Genomic DNA, 21,010 nt, shown 5'->3' with positions numbered 1-21,010 from the left:
TAAACACGATATTACATGTTAACATGTGTTATTTATCATAATTGTACTGTAAGTTTTACAAATAAATATAAAAGTATTATATTGGGCTAAACAGTTACATTATAGTTTCACAGTCGAGATAATTATACTACGTGGTTCATAAGATGTGGAGCCACTTAAACCATTTCCGGGTTTTATATGATATCTGAATACATGTTTTACTAGTGAAACTATAAACTGAAGTAAACCATACTCTAACAAGATAGTAAACTGTTATGTTGGATACAGATTAAATTCCCTTTTAGGTCATACTACAATTGAACTAATAACGACATCTTAATGTTACGTTGCCTCAGTGACTTTAATAGACGACGCTAGTATATGATGTCATTACAAACAGCCATTTTATGACCACCCAGACAAAAAACAACAACAACATATATTTATGTCACACACACACATCTGTGTATGTGTTTCCTATAGCTCTCTAATTAGCACCTAAAGTGAAAATGGTTTTAAACGAGGTTCACTAGCTGTCAGAAGACTGGCTGCCTGCACAACAAAAAGTAAGTTTTATTTTGTTACCAGATATCAGTTTGTGAGGTTTTTATTTTACAACTTCAATCTCCTTATATGACGCGATATTTTCAAACTAACGTCAGCTTTCGCTGTATATTTTATTTCCTGTTATATTTCTGAAACCAAATATTCGACCATTCGTTGACGAAAACGTTATCATTCTAAACTCCACTACGTTTCACTGAAGATACCTGACATATTAAAAAGATAGAATAAATAAAATATACACATCTTAGACTGATATCAATTGATAAATATAACCATCTTGATTCTAGCTTCGATTTGTTGCTCAGGGTCTGCAGGTTAGTGTGTTTGATACAGTGAATACTGGATAAAGAAAGCCATAATATAAGATACATAAGTTACTTACCCTGACCCCTGACCGATCTATTCTCAAGCGATGATAAAAGGAGTGACAAATACATAACAACTAGACCCTTCAACATAGGTGTCATTATTAGTTATACTACTATTATATTTGACTCTCTGTGTAGAGCTTCGTTGTCATGCGTATCCCTTATTTCTAGCAAAGGTTATTATTGTTCAAAAGAAAACATAATCTTATGTTTACGTTGCGCCATCTCGTAGAGAAAAACGAAGTAACAGCAGATTTTGAAATTAGTTAGTACTTATGACATGTTTGATCCTGATAGTTAGGACGTTTGACTCGCAAACTGCGGGTCGAGAGTTGGAGTAGTGTCACCAGTGGGGGTGTTTAATGCGACAAGAAATCCCACTTTTGTTTTGAGTTAAAGAATAATGGATGAGTTGGTGGTGGGTGGTGTTGACAATTTGTCTAACACTTCTATATTAGGGACAGCTAGCCCAGATAGCTCTCGAGAAACTTTCTACGAAATTTCAAAACAAAAGAATTATAGCTCGTTACGTCACTAATATCATGTTGGTTTGATCCTATTAGTTATCACTAGTCTAGCAATAAGTCCAAAGTTTTAAAAAGTTAGTTTTGATACTTACTGTATACATATCACAGATAGCCCATGGTATAACTTTGTGCTTAAGAATGAACAAACAAACTATCCTTTTATGTTACAATAATCTTTTAAACACAGTCCACGTCTTCTATATTCCTGACTATAAATAAACTCTTAAGATTAGTTCTGTCAACTAATTATGCGTTCAATGTTGTACACCAGATTACATATTTATATATCTTAATATTGTTGGTACTAAATTTTAACATATTTACTTTTAGATAGATAATGTCTAGTAGAATACTAAACACGAATTACGAACCTAAACATTAACAATATACCACAGGGACCTAAATATGAATAATATACAATAGAAACATGATTATTAATAACACAGAATAAGAACCTAAACATTAATAGTATACCGTAAGGACCTAAATATGAATAATATATAATAGGAACATGATTATTAATAATATAGAATAAGAACCTAAACATTAATAGTATACCGTAAGGACCTAAATATGAATAATATACAATAGAAACATGATTATTAATAACATAGAATAAGAACCTAAACATTAATAGTATACAGTAAGGACCTAAATATGAATAATATACAATAGAAACATGATTATTAATAATACAGAATAAGAACCTAAACATTAATAGTATACCGTAAGGACCTAAGTATGAATAATATACAATAGAAACATGATTATTAATAACATACAATAAGAACCTAAACATTAACAATATACCACAGGGACCTAAATATGAATAATATACAATAGAAACATGATTATTAATAACATAGAATAAGAACCTAAACATTAATAGTATACCGTAAGGACCTAAATATGAATAATATATAATAGGAACATGATTATTAATAACATAGAATAAAAACCTAAACATTAATAGTATACCGTAAGGACCTAAATATGAATAATATACAATAGAAACATGATTATTAATAACACAGAATAAGAACCTAAACATTAATAGTATACAGTAAGGACCTAAATATGAATAATATACAATAGAAACATGATTATTAATAATACAGAATAAGAACCTAAACATTAATAGTATACCGTAAGGACCTAAGTATGAATAATATACAATAGAAACATGATTATTAATAACATACAATAAGAACCTAAACATTAACAATATACCACAGGGACCTAAATATGAATAATATACAATAGAAACATGATTATTAATAACATAGAATAAGAACCTAAACATTAATAGTATACCGTAAGGACCTAAATATGAATAATATATAATAGGAACATGATTATTAATAACATAGAATAAAAACCTAAACATTAATAGTATACCGTAAGGACCTAAATATGAATAATATACAATAGGAACATGATTATTAATAACATAGAATAAAAACCTAAACATTAATAGTATACCGTAAGGACCTAAATATGAATAATATACAATAGAAACATGATTATTAATAATATAGAATAAGAACCTAAACATTAATAGTATACCGTAAGGACCTAAATATGAATAATATACAATAGAAACATGATTATTAATAATATAGAATAAGAACCTAAACATTAATAGTATACCGTAAGGACCTAAATATGAATAATATACAATAGGAACTTAGATATTAATAACATACAGTAGGAATCTATACGTTTACAGCGTACAATTGGAAATTAAACATTAATAACATAAGCTATTAACAATATACAATACGAACCTAAATTTTAATAATATTGTACTATGAACGTTAAACTATAATAATATTGTGGTAAAGTACTCACATAGATAAAACCACTCCCATTGCACTCTATATAAGCTCCATTCTCCCCCAACAGTGACGTTTGTGTTAGACATTTCAAACATCACGACACTAAAGTCATACAGTCTCCAGAGAACTGAATGCAACCCTAGGCCTACTTCGTCATATAGTTTTTAATGATCACTTAAGCCAGTCGTAGGCCTACTTTGTCATACAATCCTTCAGTAAATAGGTGTTTTTCTTCACATCAACACATTCATCAGTTTGTGATAGTATCAACGTGTCCTACCGTTTTCTATACGTAAGATTACACAGAACCCATGTAGAATATCCGACAACCAAGCCCTCACTAAATGTCGTACTTCGTCACTGAGTGCTAACACCATTCATGATTCTTTAATGATATCTGATCGTTTTATCACCTCTGTACTAAGGTGTAATTATTGTTCTATTACTACAGATAACTTGTTGCGCGAGTTGAAGTTGGATGACCGTTTCTAAAGTAGCCCCAACTTTAAGCCACCAATGCCTAAACCCAGATCAAAGACATCTGCTTTTACTTAACGAGAGACACGATGAAGATAAAGTTGGAGAGATGCTTCTTTACTTGATGTCTAGCTTGTCAACATTTTTCATCATGAAGTTTGATATAATTGCTCAAAGTTCATGATAAATGACAACATTGAACAATGACCTGGGATTTTTAGAAACTCAATCTCACATTGTTATCAGGAAATATCACGTGACACTAAGTTGTATGATCTAACAATCTCCAAACTGGGCACAAACTTAGTGCTACACCTATTCAAGTTTGTAGCCACACCTAGACTCCCTAGTTTAAATTAACTGGAGTAACAGTAGTAACGATCCGAATGGTACTGATGCCTCATCAGTAATAAAATATTGACATTACTGTAACCCGTGTCCATCAAGTTACAATATAAAATCAAGAACCTTTACTTTCAGTCTCTTTAAGAACCCAACGCCTTTGGCAGCGATGGTGTGGTCATGAAAGTAGAGGTTTAATGAAAGGTTTTACAGGGACATTATTAAACACATGTGAAGTACCCACATGAATGTTAAGAAAGAAAATGTCCATAAAGCTGTATTGGATGATAGGACGAAATTTGACGATATTTCTAACTGTCTCACTTTTATTTTAATTTCATGGGTAATAAAACCAAAAGAAAATTAATACATGGCACTTCCCTTATTATCGTATTTTAATATAGCAATCAAGTAACATTCCAGAATTTTCGGAAACTAAATTCAATCAAACAAGACACATTCCAGAAATTTTAGACCTCTGCCATGCAAATGTGGCCGTTATCATAATAAAATGGTCAATTAGTGTGTGCCTGAGTTTTAAAAAGTTAGGTCTCGTATTCTGATTATTTCACTTACTTCCTTGTTGTGTTTGTTATGCTGTTATGTCCCCAAACAAAAATGTTTAAATATTTCTATTTGTTGCCACAGCTCGTATCGTCTACGTATTATTGTATCTGATGTTGTATTCCTTTATAATCTATACTTGTTTCCGAAGTTTTAGGTTTTTTAGCAGGATTAGTCTGCCACTGTGACATGGATCATATTACAGTTTTCAGATTCATTAGCTACAGAAATAAGGTGCATTCCTGATGCTGCTTTCAATCACGTTCTTTTCTGATTTTTAAACATAATTCTTAGTCTGGTTTAGTGATGCCAGTATTGTTCCTTTAAAAGTTCTAATTTCTATTTTATTGAATTATTTTATATATCTTTAACTATAGTTTATTATTAATATAACTCATTGAATTAACTAAATAATATAATATTCCTCTCAACTTTTATTTCACCTTATTTCGTAAACCAAGTGTTCACTTCTTCGTTTGAACTTCACATCAACCACGTACCAGATCCACGAATCTCCGGTTATTGTGTATATTTGGTAGCTGTGTATAAAGTTTGTAAAAAGACAACCATAAGATTAACCTTCCTACCAATTACTAAAAGTAAATAAAACAATAATATTACGCTTTTTTAAATAACAATTATGATTTCACTAACTTTCTACTGATATCTGGCAGCCAAAGTCACCTAACTTTTCGGATACATCTGTGTTAGAATTATAACTTCAATATCATTTATAACAGTCTAATCCATTTCTTGTAGTCCACATTATCATATAACATTAATTAATACCTCAATGAAAACATAGTTGGGGTTTACTACGATCTTAAACTAAGGATTTAATGCTCGAACATCTCAACAGGATATATCGTCTTTCCCACGTGCACACGTTTTTTTTCCTGTTTCTCCTGCCCCAGCAATCGTTTGAAAGTATGCAGGTCAGTAGACTGTGACGTAACATTTCTTTACGTGAACGATTTTCTTTCGCTATGGTTGTTCAAAATCGTTCTCATTATTAGTGGAAGTGCGAAATGTCATTTTTAAGTTAGTTTGTTATTTCGATAACAGAAAACGTTATTCTGTGACGTAATGCATCGATAATGTGTTTTGTGTTCCACTGCGTGTATCGAACCTCGATACTTTGTTATAAACTGCAGTTTGTAAAACTACTGATTATGTTTACCATTAAAAGGTGTTGTTAAGTTTTCTTAACTAATCACTATTTTCATACTTTCTCTAATTTTTAAATTAACAAACTAAACCCTTGGGTTACCTGTTGTTCATATAATTCACTCGTTTCCTAAAGCTCTTGTGTCTAACGTAATACCAGTTAATAAACAATACAGCTCTGTCAACACGGAGGAAATTCTTACATGCTTTTAATTTGAAGACAATTAATAAAACAGCTGTTTATAGTAAACTGGGAGGACAGATGTTTATTACATGCATTCGTACAACATTTTCTGGACAGAGAACCTTTATTGTAAGTAGAAATATGTACAAACGTAAATCCACCAGAACAAATATCGTGTTTCATACACCATGTTGGACGCAACAATTTGGGACGAAAACATGCATTTTACTTCTCCAAAAATTACTAACGTAAAATATTGTTTACAATACGAAACTCCTAAATCACTTGTCCAAAACTGGGATAAAACGTTAAATAAACTGAGAAAAATACTCTAGTACTGAGAAACTTCTACGTGGTTTCAGTAAGATGTCTACTTCACAAAATGACTATCATTATACGTCTAGAGACCTGAAACATAAACTGTTATATACACAAAAACTGGAAACTTTGGCATCTTTTCCACTTGAGCGTAATTTCTGTACATTAAATACGAAGACCTGTGCAGAACGCCAGCGTTTCAGTCATTTTCGATGAACTAAACATCGAATAACTGGTCGTGAAGATAGAACGTTTTTCATACAAATTCCAGTAATTAAATATGTTGTATCAAACTTAAGACTAATCTAATAACTTGTAATTCAGCATCTGGAAAAATGAAAACTCCAAACGAAAAAAAAAAAAGCACACGTAATTATTTGAATCTATCATTTATAAATAAATGAATATATATATATACACAAGACAGAACAAAGAGGGTGAAAGTTTAACATTGTGACTGAGGTAGTAACGGAAAATATCAATGTATAAATATATATAATGACTAAAACAGAAATATCAGGTTCTTTACGGACTGGAGGATCCAAACATCTTATATTCTTTACGGACTGGAGGATCCAAACATCTTATATTCTTTACGGACTGGAGGATCCAAACATCTTATATTCTTTGTGCCCATTCTTTGTCTACCTGCATTTTCTACTCCTCAAAACTACCTCTGCCTCGACCCGGGACGTTTGGATTGTCCAGAGTTTCTTGGCGGGACAAAACTTGATGGTGTTGACCTTGTTGTTGTGGAAAGGACTTCTCAGACTTTGTTGAGGGTGAAGTCGAGGTCTTCATACCATATCTCAGGTTGTCCCAAGCACGCTGGTAATACCTGTTTAAGTCATGGTCACCATTGTTGCTACTAAAGGTCGAGCTTGCAAGACTATCCATAGAACGAGAAGTTACAGGCCTGTCTCGTAACCTGATATATGGAACAAAAAAACACGATGCAGGAAAAATTGCCTGAAAGTTTCATACTGAGAAGTTGGCCAAGTGTCCAACATCACTGAGTGTTTACAACAGGTAAGCAATTAAAAGTTAGAAAAAAAAAACGTTTAGTTAACATCAAAATTTTTGTTTGTTTGTTACTAAGCTACGCTATGGGCTATATGTGCTCTGCCCACCACAACTATCATAACATGGTTTATAGCATTAAAGGTCTTCACACTTGCTACCGAGACACTAGTGGGGGAGGAGGTAAAATAAAAAGCAAAACAAATTGAAAACATTATAAACAATCTAACAATGTAACTTACTTTCTAACAGTAATTATAAAGATGGCAGTCAGTGCAATCAGCAAAATAAATCCACCAAAAACACCAAGAGCGATATAACCTCCTGAAAAAACAAACAAATGAGCATTAGACGTTTAACCATGTAATGACTCAGTTTTTATATTTAACTTCCTATCTCCATGTGTACACAAGTAATGTTTTTACACAAACATAAGAAATCAGATTGTAGATCCATAGAGTACAATATATTACTTTTAGAAAACGTTTCATCTAGTAATGTCTCAAACAAACCTGTATTTAATGTTGCTTTTCCAGGATCCACATGTTGACCTAATTTTCCCAATACAGTGGTGGAAGTTTCTCCGGTGTCATCCCAATCAGTGATTTCATTTATCCGAGAATCTAAAGTGAAACCTGGCAGTTTAGTGTTCTGAAGAAAAGTGGAATGTACCGTAGATGGAATGATGTGATGGTAAGACATCTTGGTTTCTGGAGAAGTGGAAAACTCTGTTGTGGACAAAATACCTGGTAAGTCTGTAGATGTTGGTCTATAGGTCCTGGATTCCAGTGTAGTGGTCATTACATGTGTACTAGATTCCTGTGTAGTGGTCATTACATGTGTACTAGATTCTTCTGTAGTGGTCATTACATTTGTACTAGATTCTTCTGTAGTGGTCATTACATTTGTACTAGGTTCTTCTGTAGTGGTCATTACATTTGTACTAGATTCCTTTGTAGTGGTCACTACATTGGTGTTAGTAGTACTTGGTTCTAGAAGAGGAATTGCATCATCAGTATGCATTGTTACTGTATCAGTTAATACTTTGGTACTGGGGAGTAAGGTACTGTCCTCTAATGTAGAAATCCTTACATTAATTTCTTCTCTAGTCGTTTCAGCTAATGAGAACAATAAAAAGAAAAGAAGTATTGTAATATCACAATGAAAAAGCTTATAAGAAGAAATGTTACACACACAAGTAAATGTTTGTGTTAATATTTAGAAACTTCCCAACACATGCTGGTATATCTCCTTCTCAGAAGAAATGTTACACACACAAGTAAATGTTTGTGATAACATTTAGAAACTTACCAACACATGCTGGTATATCTCCTTCTCAGAAAAAATGTTACACACACAAGTAAATGTTTGTGATAACATTTAGAAACTTACCAACACATGCTAGTATATCTCCTTCTCAGAAAAAATGTTACACACACAAGTAAATGTTTGTGATAACATTTAGAAACTTACCAACACATGCTGGTATATCTCCTTCTCAGAAGAAATGTTACACACACAAGTAAATGTTTGTGATAACATTTAGAAACTTACCAACACATGCTGGTATATCTCCTTCTCAGAAAAATGTTACACACACAAGTAAATGTTTGTGATAACATTTAGAAACTTACCAACACATGCTGGTATATCTCCTTCTCAGAAGAAATGTTACACACACAAGTAAATGTTTGTGATAACATTTAGAAACTTACCAACACATGCTGGTATATCTCCTTCTCAGAAGAAATGTTACACACACAAGTAAATGTTTGTGATAACATTTAGAAACTTACCAACACATGCTGGTATATCTCCTTCTCAGAAGAAATGTTACACACACAAGTAAATGTTTGTGATAATATTTAGAAACTTACCAACACATGATGGTATATCTCCTTCTAAGAAGAAATGTTACACACAAGTAAATGTTTGTGATAACATTTAGAAACTTACCAACACATGCTGGTATATCTCCTTCTAAGAAGAAATGTTACACACAAGTAAATGTTTGTGATAACATTTAGAAACTTACCAACACATGCTGGTATATCTCCTTCTCAGAAGAAATGTTACACACAAGTAAATGTTTGTAATAACATTTAGAAACTTACCAACACATGCTGGTATATCTCCTTCTCAGAAGAAATGTTACACACACAAGTAAATGTTTGTCATAACATTTAGAAACTTACCAACACATGCTGGTATATCTCCTTCTAAGAAGAAATGTTACACACAAGTAAATGTTTGTGATAACATTTAGAAACTTACCAACACATGCTGGTTTATCTCCTTCTCAGAAGAAATGTTACACACACAAGTAAATGTTTGTGATAACATTTAGAAACTTACCAACACATGCTGGTATATCTCCTTCTCAGAAGAAATGTTACACAGAAGTAAATGTTTGTGATAACATTTAGAAACTTACCAACACATGCTGGTATATCTCCTTCTCAGAAGAAATGTTACACACACAAGTAAATGTTTGTCATAACATTTAGAAACTTACCAACACATGCTGGTATATCTCCTTCTAAGAAGAAATGTTACACACAAATAAATGTTTGTGATAACATTTAGAAACTTACCAACACATGCTGGTATATCTCCTTTCCATTCTCCTTCTTCATTACAGACAAGACTGTCATTTCCAGTGAGGCTATATCCAGTAATACAGGAATACTGGACCACAGTGTGAGCAATAGTGGAGTTTCTTGGTAATGTAACCTGTCCATTTAGGATTGTTGGAGGTAGAGGACATTGAATCTCTGAAAAATAAAAATATTGACAGTATTAGAAAACTAAGGTTGTTGGGGGTAAAAGACATTTAATCTTTTAAAAATAAAGACACTATGGAGATAGAAAACTTGTATATACATGGTTAAACTTATAACCTTTCTTTCCTTTGTAGAGATAAAAATATTTATTCAAGTTATAATAAAAACCATGGAAAACACTTTGGTGAGTTTTCCTGTAAAAGTATTTTTAAACATTAAATATAGAACAGTTTTCATCACGACTTACCTCTGCACGTAGGAGGAGGCCCATTCCACTTACTATCTACATCACAAGTTAGTAAACTTCTTCCTATAAGTTTGAATCCTTTGTTGCAGAAGTACTGGACTGAACTCAGATAATATCGAGTCCCATTGGATAGTTCATAACCTCCATTTGGAATACTTGCAGGTGGACCACACTCCAAGTCTAGCCATATCAAGATAGATTAACAATTGAACGTGTTACCATAACTTTAGAAACTAGCCATTGTGACAGGTTCATTACTATATTTATTTTAAGATTGATGTTTGTTTTACCTAAATATACATTTAGAAACGCATGTAACTTATACTGTATATTGCGAAATTCCCACCTATTCCTTAAATTTGTAGAAAATTCTCAACAATGTGTGTATGTAAATATGTAAACACTAGTGACTGCTATTAATGATTAGTGACACCTATTAATGACTAGTGACTAGTATTAATGCCATCGGAAATTTCGAGAATGTAGCCTAATGATAAAAGGTAGCCATCGCAACACGCGGAAACAATATATTTTGTTGGTTTGCCATAATTTGTATACTATAAATCTCAAAAGCTATAACTGTGAACACTTATTAATTGGAAAACTACAGATATTTGGCCAGGAACGTTTTATAGATTTCGAACTTTATAAACGTCTGCTGTAAAAAATCAGCTTGTAAACAACATGAGACCAGCAAAGAATACAGAGGTAGCTGTATCTACGTTAACTCGGAATTAATTCGCTCATCGTGAACCTACGATAACATCTCGAGGAAGTTCCAGACCAAAAAGGTTTAGTATTATCTGTAAGTTTGTAAACTATTTGTATGTAAATCCTTATTTGTAATAACTATTGATAATAGCCGTTATTATTGTAAATTGTATTATTGTTTGTGTATTAAAATGTATTCGTATTACAAAAGAAAATTGTTTACCAATAATGTTGACAAGTATCAATTTGATACATTTCAACATTTAATGAACTTCTAAATCAAAATCACAATTTAACTCAGTTTCGGGCTATTGAAAATTGCAACACGTAACACAATAAATTAGAAATTCATCAAAAATAAATTATAATACGTAACACCATTTACTTAAATATAAATATTCTGTTAAATCACTAGCTCATACTTATGAAAATCTGTGTAATAAGAATCACTAGCTCATACTTATGAAAACCTGTGTAATAAGAATCACTAGTTCATACTTATGAAAACCTGTGTAATAAGAATCACTAGCTTAGACTTATGAAAACCTGTGTAATAAGAATCACTAGTTCATACTTATGAAAATCTGTGTAATAAGAATCACTAGCTTATACTTATGAAAATCTGTGTAATAAGAATCACTAGCTTATACTTATGAAAATCTGTGTAATAAGAATCACTAGTTCATACTTATGAAAACCTGTGTAATAAGAATCACTAGTTCATACTTATGAAAATCTGTGTAATAAGAATCACTAGCTTAGACTTATGAAAACCTGTGTAATAAGAATCACTAGTTCATACTTATGAAAATCTGTGTAATAAGAATCACTAGCTTATACTTATGAAAATCTGTGTAATAAGAATCACTAGTTCATACTTATGAAAACCTGTGTAATAAGAATCACTAGCTCATACTTATGAAAATCTGTGTAATAAGAATCACTAGTTCATACTTATGAAAACCTGTGTAATAAGAATCACTAGTTCATACTTATGAAAATCTGTGTAATAAGAATCACTAGTTCATACTTATGAAAATCTGTGCAATAAGAATCACTAGTTCATACTTATGAAAATCTGTGTAATAAGAATCACTAGTTCATACTTATGAAAACCTGTGTAATAAGTTTTTATAAACACTTACATCGACAACTTGGTGGAAACTGACTGAAGAAACTGCTGGCAAGACAAGTTCTAGTATTGGGCCCCACCAACAGATGGCCTGGGTCACATGCATACTCCACCACGCTTCCCACTGTCAGACTTGGTAAATTTAGGGTAGAGTTGGGTGGTCTCTCAGGTTGTCCACACGCCTGTGGCTCTGTTAGAAGATAAATCTCCTCATTACATTCTCACCTATACAGTAAGCGTCACCTAACTTTGTCCTGAGATGTTTTGTCCACTTATCATCATTACATTCTCACCTATACAGTAAGCGCCACCTAACTTTGTCCTGAGATGTTTTGTCCACTTATCATCATTACATTCTCACCTATACAGTAAGCGTCACCTAACTTTGTCCTGAGATGTTTTGTCTACTTATCATCATTACATTCTCACCTATACAGTAAACGTCACCTAACTTTGTCCTGAGATGTTTTGTCCACTTATCATCATTACATTCTCACCTATACAGTAAGCGTCACCTAACTTTGTCCTGAGATGTTTTGTCCACTTATCATCATTACATTCTCACCTATACAGTAAGCGCCACCTAACTTTGTCCTGAGATGTTTTGTCCACTTATCATCATTACATTCTCACCTATACAGTAAACGCCACCTAACTTTGTCCTGAGATGTTTTGTCTACTTATCATCATTACATTCTCACCTATACAGTAAGCGTCACCTAACTTTGTCCTGAGATGTTTTGTCCACTTATCATCATTACATTCTCACCTATACAGTAAGCGTCACCTAACTTTGTCCTGAGATGTTTTGTCTACTTATCATCATTACATTCTCACCTATACAGTAAGCGTCACCTAACTTTGTCCTGAGATGTTTTGTCCACTTATCATCATTACATTCTCACCTATACAGTAAGCGTCACCTAACTTTGTCCTGAGATGTTTTGTCCACTTATCATCATTACATTCTCACCTATACAGTAAACGTCACCTAACTTTGTCCTGAGATGTTTTGTCTACTTATCATCATTACATTCTCACCTATACAGTAAACGTCACCTAACTTTGTCCTGAGATGTTTTGTCCACTTATCATCATTACATTCTCACCTATACAGTAAGCGTCACCTAACTTTGTCCTGAGATGTTTTGTCCACTTATCATCATTACATTCTCACCTATACAGTAAGCGTCACCAAACTTTGTCCTGAGATGTTTTGTCTACTTATCATCATTACATTCTCACCTATACAGTAAGCGTCACCTAACTTTGTCCTGAGATGTTTTGTCCACTTATCATCATTACATTCTCACCTATACAGTAAGCGCCACCTAACTTTGTCCTGAGATGTTTTGTCCACTTATCATCATTACATTCTCACCTATACAGTAAACGCCACCTAACTTTGTCCTGAGATGTTTTGTCCACTTATCATCATTACATTCTCACCTATACAGTAAACGTCACCTAACTTTGTCCTGAGATGTTTTGTCCACTTATCATCATTACATTCTCACCTATACAGTAAGCGTCACCTAACTTTGTCCTGAGATGTTTTGTCCACTTATCATCATTACATTCTCACCTATACAGTAAGCGTCACCTAACTTTGTCCTGAGATGTTTTGTCCACTTATCATCATTACATTCTCACCTATACAGTAAACGCCACCTAACTTTGTCCTGAGATGTTTTGTCCACTTATCATCATTACATTCTCACCTATACAGTAAACGTCACCTAACTTTGTCCTGAGATGTTTTGTCCACTTATCATCATTACATTCTCACCTATACAGTAAACGTCACCTAACTTTGTCCTGAGATGTTTTGTCCACTTATCATCATTACATTCTCACCTATACAGTAAGCGTCACCTAACTTTGTCCTGAGATGTTTTGTCCACTTATCATCATTACATTCTCACCTATACAGTAAACGTCACCTAACTTTGTCCTGAGATGTTTTGTCCACTTATCATCATTACATTCTCACCTATACAGTAAGCGTCACCTAACTTTGTCCTGAGATGTTTTGTCCACTTATCATCATTACATTCTCACCTATACAGTAAACGTCACCTAACTTTGTCCTGAGATGTTTTGTCTACTTAAATAATATAAATTTTTCCAAATGTTAAATTTCTATGCAGCTACTGTATATTACATGTTCACTGTAGAGATATTTGATCATGATGTGAAATGAAAATATTTATGGAATTCGAGATGATCAAAAATTGCTCAGTTCAAGCAAGTTTATCAGACAGGAGTAAAATTACAGTGAATCCATTTATTCTATTAAACTTAAATTATATGATTTATTTAAAGATAACAGTACAATAAAAACAACGAAGAAATGTTGAGTTCTAACTAATTCTCTATGACAGGAAAATTTACACAAGTCTTACAATTATAACTTATATTAACAATATATCTAATAGTAACTCACTGTGTTGACAAATAAAATTATAGTTCGCATTACAATCTGTGTCTGACCAAAGCCAGCCTCTACTTCCATCGTATGCCGAACAATTCTGATTTGTTGCAGGAAGATTCCAGAAAGATATAGTGACGTCATTGCCTGAAAAGCGATTCAGAACATAATGAACTAAAGGAAATAACACGAAACAGTCCAAAAATTCACTTGATATGCAAGGCAAGTTATCAACTAAGACGAGTTACATTAAACTAGTTAATAAAGATGGATCAGCAGCCACCTCACAACTTACCGTTAATCCATTTCCAGTTCTTCGGTTCTTTTGGATCTCGGACAGCACCCATCCAGAACTTCGTTGTCGGACGATTTCGGTGCCGACGATACATTTCCCAGCTCAGAAATCCCTGCAGGGCCGGACTTGTCTCGTCGACGAGGGACCCTCCACGAACTTGACAAAACTCACGTGCTTGCGTGAAATTCTTTGGTTGGTTGTCATAAAAAATATAACATTTTCCACTGTAAGTTGAAGTGCTTCCTAATGGCTGGTCCCTGAATGACGGGCATCTCTCAATAGGAAGTGCTTTAAAACAAACAGTACGTTTAATTAAGTTGAACTAATTACTTCGCTTTGACTAGGGGTTAACATAATATCTTTAAAAGGTATTTTTAATGTTATAATACGTTGGTTAGAGGGAGCTGCAAGTTGTAATGATGTTAAGATAAAAACGTTTAATAAAATAGTTTTCATGTAAATATGAGGCTGACCGAAGCACAAAGATAGTTTAATAGATAGTAGAGTTTTTCTAACTGGTAGAGCAAATAAGTATGTTTTCATTTTTAGATATGAAGTGGTACAATTAAAGGTATTTATTACGTTAGTGTGATACAGAGTCATATCTAAAAGAGGACTACAAGTTTAACAGTGCAAAAGTTTTTTAAAATCGTTAATGAAGAAACAAAGTAACTTTTGTGATTTATGTGCATAATTTAAAAGAACTCGCCAATGGAAAAACAGCGTTACAATATTGGTGTCAGAAGTGAAATTACAATAGAACTTCAACTGTCAAAGATCTTAACAGTATATCGAAACGACAAAATATAACATTATATTGGTAACAAATTATGTTTAACGAAAAAAACTAGGCCTTACCTCTGTCCGAATACACTAAAACTTCACAAATCGACAGCGTCTGTTGACTTGGCGTTTCTAGGTGAACACTCACGAACGCACCAGGAATGGAAGTTACACAAGGAACATAAAGTGGACGACCCTCCTCTGAAAAAAAGTTATTTTATTATTGTTAAACTACCATGAATCATAAGTAATAAACTGCATGACAAAAATTAGAATAGATAAAATGTAAATAAATTTCGCTCACATGACAAATGTGAAACTTACCAATAAAACCCGTAAATTTGTTGCAAATAGGGTTCACACCAAGATCAGGTCGATTATTGCCCACACGCACGACAACGGTTACTTCTTGACCGCTTGCTGTTAATAAAATAAAAATATTATAATATTGTTATAAAGTGTAGGGGCCTTATTACGATAAGAACACTCAGAACTCTAGTAATATTTGGGTTTTTTACATATTTACCTTATTTTAATTACGTTTCACTTAAGCTGTTAAAGATGCCATATGTACCTGTCTGGGGGGGGGGGGGTTTGTTTCGGAATATCTCATTAATTAACAAAGATATCTGAAACAAGAGTTATGTAACAGAAAATATTGTTGTCTTTAGGTGAAACCGTGAAGCGTGTGTTTGTGTGTTTTTCTTACAGCAAAGCCACATCGGGCTATCTGCTGAGCCCACCGAGGGGAATCGAACCCCTGATTTTCGCATTGTAAATCCGGAGACTTACCGCTGTACTAGCGGGGGGCAAAACCGTGAGGTAGGGAGAACAGTACTTGTCGCCAATTCTGTTATGACAACTTCATTCGAATATACATCTGACCGTAACCCTTATAATATACATTTGACCGTAACCCTTATAATATACATCTGACCGTAACCCTTATAATATACATTTGACCGTAACCCTTATAATATACATCTGACCGTAACCCTTATAATATACATTTGACCGTAACCCTTATATAATGTACCAACAATGTAAAGCGTGTTTTTTCTTCGGGAAGAGCCGCAAGCCATGTATCGAAAACCTATCATGCTAATTAGTAGGCCACACCCGACCAACTTTCATTGAAGTTTTCTAAAAAATGGATAACATGCTAAAAAAAACAACCCAACTACAGCCCCAGGGTAGGTGTCGGATCCACCTTAATCCTTTATGATACTAATATGGTCGTAGCCTTCAACTGCCTGCTCTGTTAAACGACGTAACAATTACTCTTCTTTGGAATATGGAAGCAATATGTCAGTACAAACAGTTTTTATTTCACAAATAACCTGGAGTAAAGGAAGCGGATACTCACAACAACAGGCCATTCCAAAATCTACTCGTACCAGCTGAATCACGTAGACCTCCAGCAAATTTACATACCACCAGGGATCTTTCTCTCTCTTCGTCATGGTACAAGTTCGAAAGTCGAAAAAAGTGCTTGTACTGCCGTCAACAGCCTTCTCTGACATACCTCTTCCAGCAACGGAAGATTGCATTGGTGCTTTTCCGGCAGCGACGTTAAGAACTGGAAAATACATTCTCACATTAATTAAAATCATCTTTATCGTAAATGAGGTGGTTCTGTATCTCTTTAGTAGCTCATATTATAATATTCAATGTTAAAAGTTTTTAACTATCATAATATTTTGTTGGACGTTTCTTTCGATCGTGGCATACCAAGCACTAAGCCTAAAATTGTAGCGAATTATTTCAATTTCGTCACAAATGATGTTTCTATCCAAGAAAGAAATACCTTAATTAACTAATACAATATTCTTTTCTTGAACTTTTTCGATCACAAATAACTCCATAAAACCCTAATAGAACGTTCGTGCACCTTAAACAGTAAAGATTCAGTTCAAACACTTTAAAAACTTTAGTAGTAAGCGTTAAAGCTGTACGTATATAAAAATGCACAAAAAATTGCAGATGTTAGACTCACAAAATCCGTTCAAAACGTCCCATTTGTAGTTATAATTTACTTGCTAGCCTAAAAACAAACGTAGAATACAAAATAAGGATCTGTAAAGGTCAAATTAGAGGTATTGAAACGCCTGTTCGTTTCTTCCACATTTTACATAAGTTAAAACATAATTCTAGTGTAAATCATGTTATCATAACCCCATTAAGCTAGCTTTCTTACAAATATTTATTGCTTCAAAAAACAAACAAACCACAATCAGGAATTACCAGCCAATAACAGACAAACATTACATGACTGTAGAACATCCAATGGTTTGTACATTATTATACAATCGATATCTTCAAGGAACTAACGCCTATTATGTTTCAAACGAAGGGATTAAAAATATATCATTACATATTAAATTTTCTCATACACATTCGTAAAGCATCTAATTTAAAAGTCATGAAGGCATGTATAAAGCAATGTTTTATGTTTCATTTCTAGGAGGAACCAAAACAGTGGTTTGTAGTTTTAGTAAATAATGTCTACAGTATCTACAGCTGTTTCCTTATTTTTTTTACATATTTCAGGTTTTTAAATTATTAAGTTTTTTATATCTTGTTATCGTTATTATATTAATCCATAATTTTTTTTTTTTTTTTTATGGTTCACAGTATGGACCACAGCACAAATCTGTTAAATGACCAAAGGAATACTTATGAATTGGTGTATTCCTCTGGTGGATGGTAGGGTGGTTCTAATACAGTTACGTTGTGTAATATCCGTATGTTTACTACAGGGGTGGATGGTTCTGATATAGCTACGTTACTACTTGTTTCGTTGTGTAATATCCATATATTCCGCATTATCATAGCTTTGCTTGACCTAAAAATGCTTGTATTATCATTCTGCACTAGATGACGCCAGTGAGCCGGAACCTTGTTTCACGCATTCTAAGCCTAACTAGAACGTAACACGTGAAGGTGGTTTTTCGGGCCAATGACATTGTGACTGTCAGAGGTAAGAAACCGGAACTACGAAGCTGGTGGACAATGCTATTAGACGTGCACGATAAGGGAAGAAGTAACAAAACATCAAATATTTTATTATTACAAATAAACTATGAAGAGGAAAATACTGTATTCATGCTCAAAACTTTAACAAGTATCTGAAGAAAGAGTCAAGCTAAAATTTTACAAGAATTCACGTTACAAAATTTGTAAAACTAAGACAAACAAATAAAGGCAGCGTATAACCGGTGGGGGTTCCTTTCCCAGCTGTGTTAGTGAACTGAGGCAACAACACGGATTTTATGTACATACATTTCATCAACACATCAGTGAACATAAACGGGAAACTAACTTGGACGTTATACATCACGTTTATAAAACCAGTCATTGTTTGCTTTAATCATTCTTGTACATCTCTATAGTTATGTAAAGACTTATTCTTAGTAAACACGTAAATAAAAATTCAGAGGATTGTGACACATTTTTACCCTGTTAAAATGAGCAGGTGATCCTTCTTAGCTGGTTAAGGAATGAAAGACAGATCAAATATCCCCAAACTGTCGGGGGGCTTCGCTTAAATATGTGTTAAAGACATGTGACCCATAGACGATGAAACAACAACCTTTGAGGAAGGACTATAGAACAATGGATTATTTCTTTCTTTCACTAAAGATGTTCATTTAAATGAGGAACAATGAAAAAACAACATTAACCTAATTTGCTCATTGTTCATAAGACTAAAGTTACCATGGTAACGACAGAATTCGAGTTAAAAAAAACACACAACTACTTACCACAAAACGGGATGCCAGTAGGGGTCCACGTGCCATTGTTGTTACATATTCGGCGTGGTTGGCCGAGCAACTCGAAACCTTGGTCACAGAAGTATGTAGCGATTGTGCCCGGTGAAATTTGTTCGCTACTGAACCGGACGGTTGCATGAGCCGGAGAACCGGGATACCCGCAGATAGCCGACGCTGTTCAATTGGCAATGGTTTAAGATATTGTTACGTTACAAACTCATTGTAATAACAATGCATAATTTCATGTTCGTATGATAACTAATCTTCGCAAAATAATAGAGCATAGAAATAATTTTGATAGAGGACGCAGAATCACTGATTCGAGACTAAACACTTGACTATAAAAATACATAACAAAAGCTAGCGAAATAATTGATAGCAGAATGAAACACTTATCATATAATAATAACCCTTACAAAACGAACTACAAAAACAAATGATGTTAAAACACTACCAATGAAACGTGCGTGATCGTCAATTACCAACTTATATCGATATACTTTTAAAATTACACAAATCTAGTCTCTTGTTGAGAAATTAATTATTCATATTAAATTTTATGGTATTAGCATCTTTTTTCTGAGCATATGTCATTTAAAAGTCTTGTTTTTACTTATCAGTATAGTTTTATAAATATATATGATGTTTCAATGAAAGTCTTAGGGATTAAAGAGTAAGAACGACAAGAAACAGTAGCGCTACCTGACGAGGTTACTGAATTTCAAATATGTTGTACATATTTTCAGATACACAATATATTCGTAAAAATTTTCGTTCATTAAATCAAGTTTTATTTGCCGAAATATTTATAGTGTTAAATATATGAAATGCTAATAAAAAATATAACGAACTTTGAAATTGGTCAAAATGTTGTTTTAAGTAAAATTCAACAATTAAACAAAGTTTTATCTCATTCTTACTTTTCTACATATTTTAGTTATAACAATGGTTTTTAACAACTCACCAACTAACTGTTTGTGGTCAGCTAGGAAAACGACGACAGTAAGGACGTGAATAAATGTCGTCTGTAAAAACGCCATATTCCACTTAGTTTTTTAATGTCTACTGTTTTTCACCTTGCCCTTGAACGAAAGAAACCTTATACAACTTCTCACATAAAATCTCTGAATGAGAATACATACACGGCTTTATCTGGCGGGATCTGGGCGTCTCGAGCAGCTTAACCAATCACAATGTGCTCTGCTATAAGGCTTAAACTGTACGAAACGGAGGTGATGTCACACGATACAATGGAACATTTGTGAATTTATTTGCTTAATCTCCGAGCGCCCCTGCTGGTTAAATGGAAATTAATTGTTTAGAAACTTTTACCATCTAAACAACTACCAGAGAGTTAGTTACTAGCTTCATTGATACCTGCAGTATTTCGTAAACATTAACAATATTTCATTAAAATGTAGCACAGCGGAATGCCTGAGGAACTGGGTTTCGATACCGGTAGTGGGCAGAGCACAGATAGCCCATTGTGTTGGTTTGTTCTTAA

General features: G+C 33.4%; 2 protein-coding genes and 1 long non-coding RNA gene across 4 annotated transcripts in view; 1 reads left to right on the top strand and 2 right to left on the bottom strand.

Annotated features, from left to right (window-relative positions):
• LOC143229946 (uncharacterized) overlaps positions 1-1,094 on the bottom strand; it is a 41,277-nt gene extending 40,183 nt beyond the window's left edge. The window contains exon 1 of one of the 2 annotated variants that reach the window (XM_076462830.1): positions 929-1,094. In XM_076462830.1, coding sequence (XP_076318945.1) covers positions 929-1,013 — 85 coding nt within the window. In that variant the 5' untranslated portion in view covers positions 1,014-1,094. The remainder of the gene's footprint in view (positions 1-928) is intronic. The other variant, XM_076462831.1, reaches the window with a different exon arrangement.
• On the top strand, positions 407-10,123 carry LOC143229959 (uncharacterized). Its single transcript, XR_013016136.1, has 3 exons — positions 407-545; positions 7,888-8,100; positions 9,993-10,123. It is a non-coding gene; the product is annotated as an uncharacterized LOC143229959 (long non-coding RNA).
• Positions 6,120-20,642, bottom strand: LOC143229944 (CUB and sushi domain-containing protein 3-like). The gene is made up of 13 exons (XM_076462828.1): positions 20,471-20,642; positions 19,498-19,680; positions 17,100-17,312; positions 16,058-16,153; positions 15,809-15,934; positions 14,951-15,238; positions 14,671-14,802; positions 12,238-12,414; positions 10,382-10,561; positions 9,946-10,125; positions 7,864-8,469; positions 7,594-7,675; positions 6,120-7,259 (listed from the first exon to the last, which is right to left on the bottom strand). The coding sequence occupies exons 1-13, from the start codon at positions 20,544-20,546 to the stop codon at positions 6,989-6,991; spliced, it is 2,610 nt and encodes an 869-aa protein (XP_076318943.1). The 5' UTR covers positions 20,547-20,642; the 3' UTR covers positions 6,120-6,988.
• Between the last annotated feature and the right edge of the window lie 368 nt (positions 20,643-21,010).

The sequence above is a fragment of the Tachypleus tridentatus genome, chromosome 10 (assembly GCF_004210375.1).
Source record: "Tachypleus tridentatus isolate NWPU-2018 chromosome 10, ASM421037v1, whole genome shotgun sequence".
Taxonomy (NCBI): Eukaryota; Metazoa; Arthropoda; class Merostomata; order Xiphosura; family Limulidae; genus Tachypleus; species Tachypleus tridentatus.
Note: the sequence above shows the minus strand (reverse complement) of the source record. Positions and strands in the feature narration are given on the sequence as shown.